Source organism: Rhincodon typus, chromosome 22, assembly GCF_021869965.1.
Source record: "Rhincodon typus isolate 14 chromosome 22, sRhiTyp1.1, whole genome shotgun sequence".
NCBI lineage: Eukaryota > Metazoa > Chordata > Chondrichthyes > Orectolobiformes > Rhincodontidae > Rhincodon > Rhincodon typus.
Window position 1 is genome coordinate 6,845,087 of NC_063353.1, and position 9,747 is coordinate 6,854,833.

The following is a 9,747-nucleotide window of genomic DNA, read 5'->3' on the forward strand; positions in this document are numbered from 1 at the left end:
AAAGATTTGCCTTCATAACTTGCTTTTCATAACCGCAGGTCACCCGAAAGCATTTACAACCAATGAAGTGCTTTCAAAGTGCAGTCATTGCTGCACCCTAACTGAGAAGTCCATTATTGCACAGCAAGATCCCACAAACAGCGATGTGATAATGAGCAGTTTCTAATGTTGGTTGATGAATAAATATTGGCCATGATATCAGCGATATTCTTCTTTTAAATAGGCCATGGGATATTTACACACACCTGAAAAGACAGACGGAGCCTCAGTGTGCCCTATACAACGCAAGGGCTGGCTATGACTCTTGTGCTCAGGTTCCAGGAATGGGATTGAACTGGGAACCCTGTGCTTCGGGGTGAGCATGTTGCCTATTGAGCCATGGCTGTCAGAGAATTAATTAATGCTATCAGACTCAATTAATCAGTGCACTCAAATTAAATGGAACACAAACTACAATTACAGCTAGAAACAGAGATATTCTCAAAACAGCAATTTAAGCAGCAAACCTTTTAAAATAAAGCAGATTGTTTCATCAGCAATCTGTCCATCACATAAAACAAGCCATGCACAGTGTGTACCATATAAAGATGTTTTGCACAATCTCCTAAATCCACTGTCTCTAGACAGACACCCAGAAGGAAAAAAAAATGCATTGGGGAAGTGACCTCTACAAGTTCCCTTCCAAGTCCCACACCATCTGGTCTTGGGACTACACCCTTCACTGTCACTGGTTCCAACTCCTCAAACTTTTAACCACACTGTGGGTGTAGCTGCAACACAGACCCTGGAGCAGAAGCTTCTCCAGGGATGGGACAATAAATGTTGGTCTTCCCAGCAGCACTCTGGTCCCATGAATGAATGAATTTAGAAATCAGACAATTTCAACAGGGAAATAGCAAGAGATTTCGCTGCAACTGATGGAATTTCCCACTATCAAAGTTGGTGCACTAATTGAAACTGTATTCATGTCACCAGACCATTCAAGGACCAGATCTTCCTGTTAATTCTTCCCTAGCCCACTGGTTTTATCATAATGGGGGGGATTCCCATGGCATTGTTAATGAGTGACCTGGCATAAGGTTATGACAATTTCTCACTAACTCTAGTTGGGGAAATCTTCTAACAATGTTAATAGAATGTGGTAGAAGCCGATTGGTTGTAATCAACTTCTCCAAATAATCGTTATTTCAGAAAGTACAAGATTCTTTCTCCTCTGAGAAACCTGCCACTGCAGGGGAAGTCTAAGCAGAGAAATACCTACAGGGACCAATGTAAGAGAAGCTCTGTGTGGGACAGTCCGGGGACCGGATTGGGAATCACCCCTGGGGATTGATGGGGAGGGGAACCCCAGAGGGAATGGAACACCAATTGAAATTATATATAGATATTAGGGAGCATACGAGTGTTCACACAGACCAAAAACGCCAGGGAAATCTTCCTGGATCTGTGTTGTTTAGTGCTCAGCATCAGCCTCATTGTTTGACTGCTCTGCCCAAGACTGTAAGAAATTACAGAGAGTTGTGAATATAGTCCAGTCCATCACAAAAACCAGCCTTCTGTCCATTGGTTCCATCCACATTTCCTGCTGCCCGCAAGGAAGCAACCAACATAATCAAAGACCTCTCTCAGCCCAGTTATACCCTCTCCACCCTCTTCCATTGGGCAGAAGGTACAAAAGCTTGAAAACGCAAATCAACAGATTCAAGAACAGTTATCAGACTTATGATCAGACCTCTCATTGCTTTGTTTTTGTTGCACCTTCTCTATAGCTCTAACACTATATTCTGCATTCTGTCTTATTACTCTGATATACTTATGTAAGGTATGATTTGTCTGGTAAGCTTGTATCTCAGTACATGTGACAATATTACATCAAATCAAATCTAGTGTTGGTAGGAAACAGGGCTTGAACATACAATATCCCCACTAAAGGTGGATGGAAATGATCCAATGACACCACTCAAAATGAACATTGGAGTTTTCTTTATGTTCAGAGGGCATGGGCATCACTGGCTGGTCAGCATTTATTGCCCATCCCTAGTTGCCCTTGAGAAGGTGGGGGTGAGCTGCCTTCTTGAACCGCTGCTGTAGGTTGATCCACAATGCCCTTAGGCAGGATGCAGTGGAGATTTACCAGAATGGTTCCAGGATGTAGGGCTTTATTTATGAAGCTTGGAAACGCTGGTTATTCTTCTTGGAGAAAATGAGATTGAGGGACAATCTGACAGATTTGGACCAGATTGTGAGAGGTATTGGCGAGATGAACAAAGAAAACATTAGCTGACCGTACAAGGACTGGGCAACGCAGGTGTATAGTTATATGGTAGAAATGCAGAGGAGAATACGAGAAAGAGCGGAGGAGTGATAACGACCTGGAACCCTCTGCCCATCTGCATTGTGGAAGAAGAAGCAATCAATTATTTTGTAGAAAATGGATCGGCATTTGAAGAAGGTAATCTTGCCAGGCTACAGACATAGGCCAGGGAAAATGGATTCATTGGATAACTCTACAGAGAGGCACCATACAGAGAACAGCCACCTACTATTATGCAATGACTCTTCTTCCCAACAGTGCCATGGAATAGTCTACACTCACCCAAGACAGTAGGTAGGACACTGATTCACAATCCCATGTGGAATATAGCATCTCCCACAATGCAACACCCCCACAGCACGACAACAAAGAGCTAAACCTAGCTTTTATACCAAGGTCTCTGGAATGAGACTCGAACTGGCAACTTTCCGGTCAGAGCAAAGCTAGCCATTGAGACATGACTTTAAATTACAAATCATTTCCTCCTTCCCGGAGAGAAGCGAGAAGTGGAACAGGGGAAGAAAAAACCTAAATGAAACAAAACTGTCCATCACCTGATAACTCTCAGCATGCAAAGGATAAAATCAAAGCTACAATTGAGCGTAATTTATGTTGTTATAAAAGACATTGTGAAAACTAATATCTTTATACAGTCAAAAGTGAAAAGAAAGAGTTTACCTGAGCTATCACACAGTGGACACATGTCTATGGTCTGTGCACAGAATATGGAGACTGTGCACAAGTAACAGATGATAAACTGGTTACAAAACAGCAAAACAGAAGGTAGGGGTTAAGGACAGAAATAACTCCTCAGAGTCCAGTATCCCATCACCAAGTCACCTTTCATTTACATGTGGAGAGTTTTTGACACTGATCCAGCTCCCTCAGAGCCAGCCTTCAGAGTGAACAGAATTCCAGACACTCCAGTTTATATCTGTCAGCCAGGGCTCCCTGATTGGACCAGGTTAACAGCCCGAATCAGGGAACTCATATTCTATGAGGTCTACCTGGCTCACCTTATTCTAATCAGCACAAAGACAGCTAATCATACTGGCAAATAATTGGAATTGTGTTCCACAGTTGCTCACCATATATATGTGTAAAATAAATTTGGATTCGGGAATTTTTCAATTCTGAAATTTGTGGATCACATCTAATTGAGGGATATGTTTAAACAGAGGAGGAGTTGGGATTATGTTCGGCATGGACTGATTGGATCAAAGGGTCTGTTTCCATGCTGTATGACTCTACGACTGCAACAAAATACAGGAAGACATTTACAAATTTCCAGACAGTTAGCGGCCAGTGAATTTGGGGTGGTGCATTCACAAGAGGAACATGGAGGCCTTCTCCATGGAATCAAGGCACGGAATGTGATCGGAGCACAGACCACGCAGAATTAGTAGAACATAGAACATAGAACATAGAACATTACAGTACAGTACAGGCCCTTCGGCCCTCGATGTTGCACCGACCTGTGAAACCAATCTGAAGCCCATCTAACCTAAACTATTCCATTATCATCCATATGTTTATCCAATGACCATTTAAATGCCCTTAAAGTGGGCGAGTCTACTATTTTTGCAGGCAGGGCATTCCACGCCCTTACTACTCTCTGAGTAAAGAACCTACCTCTGACATCTGTCCTATATCTATCACCCCTCAATTTAAAGCTATGTCCCCTCATGCTAGCCATCACCATCTGAGGAAAAAGGCTCCCACTGTCCACCCTATCTAATCCTCTGATCATCTTGTATGTCTCTATTAAGTCACCTCTTAACCTTCTTCTCTCTAACGAAAACAGCCTCAAGTCCCTCAGCCTTTCCTCATAAGACCTTCCCTCCATACCAGGCAACATCCTGGTAAATCTCCTCTGCACCCTTTCCAATGCTTCAGTACAGCACAGGAGGACCATCAGCGCAAGGTGCCTAAAGCCAATCACCTGCCTCTCCCCTTACGATTGCCTCTTAAATGCCTCAATTGAACCTGCCTGCCCCAAATTCTACTGAACCGTAGAACAGTTACAAAAACAGGACTTTAACCAAAAACATAAATCATTAAAAGCAGGAATGCAGGTTAAACAATTCCACTTAGCCCAAAAGCATGACTTTGAGGTTAACGTCTCTTGTCACTTTCATTCATTTCCTGATTCCAATTCTGACCTCCCTGAACTTGGCTTTCCACGCCCTTTTAATAAAGCTCAACAGTAGCTCAAGAAACAGCCCACATCTTTTGATCAAGTCTTAAAAGTCTTCCAGATTCAACACTGAGTTGAACAATTTGGAACGAAATGAGTTGATTCCATGTTTCTGAAATCCAGCTCTCAACAATGTTTCTGCTTTCCCATTTAAAGCCCACTTAGGTCCATATTGTGTTTCTGTACTCACCCCATTAACATCACCATTTAATCTCTACTGCCCAGTATCCTATCACAGACATTCCATCCTCTTCCCTGTCTCTATATTTGCTTCAAACATTCTTTTTTATGAGTTCTGACGAAAGCTCATTGGCCTAAAACATTAACTTTGTTTCTTGTCAACAAATACTGACTAAATATTTCCAACGAATTTTATTTCATGTCAGATTTCCAGTGTCCCACAGTACATTACAGATATTAAAAATAAAAACAGAAAGTGCTGGACAAGTACAGACTTTATTAGGCTACATTAATTCTAACTGCCAATGAAACAGTCCTCCCCAATCCCTTTCCATACATTCTTTCATTGTTATTTTAATTCAGGAGGACAGGCATTAATGGTTCAGCGTGGAATATTTATAACAGAGCCATCACTTTGGTGTGCAGTAGGCAAAACACAGCAAGGCTTCGAGTTGAATCTCAACAGCAGGAGTTATTTCTTAACTGCAGACAAAGATCATTAAAAAGGTCTCTTACCGCATGACAAAATCTGCCTTGTCGATCTGACTGCCACAATTGCTCTCCTTCAATATTCCGCCATTTCCCACAACTGAGCACTTTTTCAGTGGCAACTGGAACGGTGTATCCTAGCAACAAAGAGAGCTGCTTTCAATTAATGGATTCAACCTGTCCTCTTCTAAGTGTTTAGTCTCCCTTGACCTTTAAGGTCTGGTAGCTTTTCACGTAGTTTCTTTGGCCATTGGCTTTACAAAAGATTACTTTTCCTTCTTTTATCCTTCAAAAATTACACAATGATAAAGATCTTTCATGCACGATACAAGAATTAAAACCCTTAGACAACAGACCCGGCTTTAAAATGCAAACTACAACAGTTTAAAATATTTCATGCACTAGACTAGTTTGAGATCCCCCCCATACTTTCATTTGTTTAAAACCTATTTTATACAATAGAAAGGATTGTGCTCAATTGCCCATATTAAAACAGGCCGGTGACCATTAAATTTTGCAAACTTCAATAACTTAAATACGTAAAGTTTTCACATCTACTTTAGCTCCTAGTCTATTGCGTTCTCACACGACATTGAGACTGAGGTTAGGACTGAAGTCAAAGCATTGAGTGTTAACCTGTGGAAACATGGAGAAGATTTCATTGTTGACAGCAAGTGAGTAGAGGAACTCTCCATCAAACTTGAGGTTCTTTCCCAAGGGTGAGTTCACTTTTGTCACAGCAAACAGTCGTTGTGCATCACAACATTGCTCAAGTAGTCTCCTACGATAAAACAAGAGCCATTTTAAATGGAAGAGAATTGGCAACAAATTTCACCACTCTGTGCTCCTGGGTCAGGGATTTCCCTGGACTGCTAACTTAAAAAGGAGCTCTTTTCTACACATACAAAAGGTAATCAAAGGATAGTTGGGACTGGTAAGGGAAGGGATCAAAAAAAGGGATCTCAGCTTGTAGGTGCTGTGGTACTGAATGAGTACTTTGTACCTATCTTCACTCGAGAAGGGGATGTTACCAATGCAAGGCAGCATTAATAATGGACTAAATTGAAAAATACAGAGGAGATGTCTAATTAATGTCATTAAATTCTTGGTTGAAGTAACAGAGAGGATTAATGAGTGAATGATGCCAGTTATGAGGAATTTAAGTTAGCTGGAGAGACTAGAGTCTAGATCCTCAGACCAGAGAAGGTAAGTGAATGATGTTCAGGATCTTGCATGGTTTTTGGGAAGTAAATTAATATAGAAAATAGGAGCAGGAATAGGCCATTCAGCCCTGCAAGCCTGCTCCAGCATTCAATATGATCATAGCTGATCATCCAATTCAGTCCCCTGTTCCCACTTTCTCCCCACATCATTTAATTCCTTTCACCCAGAACTAAATCTTACCTCCTTCTTAAAAGCATTCAACGTTTGGTCTCAAACACTTTCTGTGGCAGTGAATTCTATAGGCTTCCAATCTGCAGGTGAACCAATTTCTCCTTATCTCAGTCCTAGTGTATCTCTAGACTGTGACCCCTGATGAGATGTAATGGTTTCCGATAGCAGGTAGGTCAATATGTCAAAGGGCTTTTGAAAGGTATTTGACAACGTACAAGTTTATAACAAAATCACAGAATCACAGAATTGTTATGGCGAAGAAGGATGCCATTCTGCCCATCATGTCTTCAAATGAGCATCATTTGTACCAATCTCTTGCCTTTCCTCCATATCTTTGCATGCCCTTTCTACCCAAATAACCATCCAATGTCCTCTTCAATGCCTCAGTTGAACCTGCCTCCACCATATTTTCAGGCAGTGCATTCCATACCTAACTACTGCCTGTGTGAACACTACATTGCTCCTTTTGCAAATCACTTTAAATCGACACCCTCTAGTTCCTTTAACAAGTGGGAACAGTTTCTCATTATCCGTTCTATCTGGTGGCTCATGATTTTGAAAACCTCTATCAAATCTCCTCTTGGCCTTCTTCTCTCCAAAAAGAACAGTCCCAACTTCTTCAAACTATCCTCATGACTGAAATTCCTCATACAGTTACGCAGTATGGAAACAGACCCTTTGGTCCAACCAGTCCGCACTGACCATATTCCCAAACTAAACTAGCCCCACTTGCCTGCATTTGGCCCATATCCCTCCAAAGCTTTCGTATTCATGAACTTATGCAAATGCCTCTTAAATGTTGTAACTGTATCTGCAACCATCACTTTCCCTGGCAATTCATTTCACACACAAACCACTGCATAAAAAGGTTGCCCCTCATGTCCTTTTTAAATCTTTCTCCTCTCACCTTAAAAATATGCCCCCTAGCTTTGAACTCCCCCCACCCTAGGGAAAAGACCCTTGTCAGTTCCTCATGATTTTTATAGACCTCTATAAGATCACCCCTCAACCTCCTACACTCCAGGGAAAAATTCCCAACCTATCCAGCCTATTTCTATAACTGAAATCCTCCATTCCTGGCAACATCCTGGTAAATCCCTCTGAACCCTCTCCAGTTTAATATCCTTCCTGTTTTGTAAATCTTTCCAATGCATTCACATCCTTCCTACAATGCGGCACCCAGAACTTTGAAAAATAGCCCAGCTGAGGCCCAGCAAGTTTCTTATAGAAGTTCAATATCAGCTCTTTGCTCCTTTACTCTATGTCTCTTTTGAATAGAGCCAAGGACACTATGCCTTTTCAAATGGTCTCTCCGTCTGTCCTGCCACCTTCAATGCTTTGTGAACATATACACCCAAGTCCCTCTGTTTCTCCCCATCCCCGCAGAACTGTGCCCCATTTTTTATATTGTCTTCCAAAGTTCTTCATATCAAAATGTGTCACCTCACACTTCTCTGCATTGAAGCCCACCTGCCACCTATCCACCCGCTCACCAACTTGTCAAGGTTCTTCGGGGAGTTCCACACTGTGGTCCTCACAGTTCACAGTTCTTCAAAGTTTCCTGCCTTCTGTAAACTTTCAAATTGTCTCCTGCACACCAAGATCTAGGTCATTAATGCACATCAGGAAAAGAAATATCGACTGCTGAGGAGCTCCGTACAAACCATCCTTCAGTACAAAAAATAACCACTGGCCTTTGTTCTCGGGTTCCTATAACTCAATCAGTTTTGTATCCATGTTTTATTCCGTGGTCTAGAACATTCCTCACAAGTCTGTTTTGTGGCATGGTATCCAATGCCTTCAGGAAGTCCACATACTCCATATCAACATTATTACTCTCATCAAGTGTGTTTGTTACCTTTTCAAAAAACTCCAGTGAGTTAGTCAAGCATGATGTCCCCTTTAGAAATCCAAGCTGACTCCTCTTAATAAACCTTCCTTTTTCCACGTAACTATTAATTCTATCCTGAATAGCTGTCTCTAGAAGTTAACCCAGTAATGAAGTTAAACTGACTAGTCTGTAGTTGCTGGGTTCTTCCTTACAAACTCTTGAACAAGGACAAAATGTCTGTGATTCTCCAGTCTTCAGGCACCTCCCTTAAGTTTGCAGTGCCCGAGAATTTTCCCTCTCACTTCCTTCAGTATCCTCAGATGCATCTCATTCAGGCCTTTCGCCTTGTCAACTTTAAGCACCAACAGCTGATCTTCATTATCAATTTTGAATGCTGAGTTGTCCCCTCTGTGGCCTGGATTGCATCTGCCTCATAGTTAAAGGCAGATGCACAGTATTCATTTAGCCAAACCCCTGCTCCCATATATAAATCCTTTTTTTGGTCCCTAATAGGCCTTAACCCTCCTTTTACCACCCTCCTCATACTTACATGGCCATAGAAGACCTTGGGACACCCCTTTATATTTGCTGCTAGTCCATTCTCCTAATTCCTCTTTTTTGCTTTTTCACTTCCCTTATAAACTTCTTGGTTGTCAGTTGTATTACTTCCTTGCACGTGTCATAAGCGCATCTTTCCTTCGGTATCTCAATTCCCCTCTGCATTGTTATCTGAGGAAGGGTCACTGGACTCGAAATGTCAACTCTGCTTTCTCTCCACCAATGCTGCCAGACCTGTTGAGTTTCTCTCAGCAGTTTCTGCTTTGGTTTCAGGTTTCCAACATCTGCAGTTCTTTGTTTTACATTAATGCATCTTCCCTTGTTGGGCTGGACACGTAATGTTGTTGGAAACTCTCCTGCACTCAATCCAGAAACACTCACTGCCCCTTACCGGGACAAGTATCCCAGTTCATATTTGGGTAACTGAAGCCCCCATTCTGACTACTCTATAATGCTGTAATTTGCCTGTGGATTTGTTCCTTTGTAGCTTCCCACTAATTGGTGGCCTATTGACTAAACCTACCAATGTAATTGCACACATTATGTCCTCAGCACGGGTTAATTCTGCCCTTGCACCCTCTAGAACATCCCCTTTGTTTATAGAGTCAGTGGTTAGCACTGCTGCCTCACAGCATCAGGGATCCACGTTCAACTCCATCCTTGGGCAACTGTCTGTGTGGAGTTTATACATTCTCCCCTTTTCTGTGTGGGTTTTCTCCGGGTCGAAAGATGTGCACTTTTAGTGGGTTGGCCTTGCTAAATTGCCCATATTGTCCAGGGATG

General features: G+C 42.0%; 1 protein-coding gene across 1 annotated transcript in view; it reads right to left on the reverse strand.

Moving 5' to 3' along the window:
• st8sia1 (ST8 alpha-N-acetyl-neuraminide alpha-2,8-sialyltransferase 1) overlaps nt 1–8,964 on the reverse strand; it is a 71,269-nt gene extending 62,305 nt beyond the window's left edge. The window contains exons 1-3 of the mRNA XM_048610564.1: nt 8,957–8,964; nt 5,817–5,961; nt 5,208–5,317 (exon numbers count right to left, since the gene is read on the reverse strand). Of these exons, the coding sequence (XP_048466521.1) occupies nt 5,208–5,317; nt 5,817–5,961; nt 8,957–8,964 (263 nt within the window). The remainder of the gene's footprint in view (nt 1–5,207; nt 5,318–5,816; nt 5,962–8,956) is intronic.
• Nucleotides 8,965–9,747: the final 783 nt, after the last annotated feature.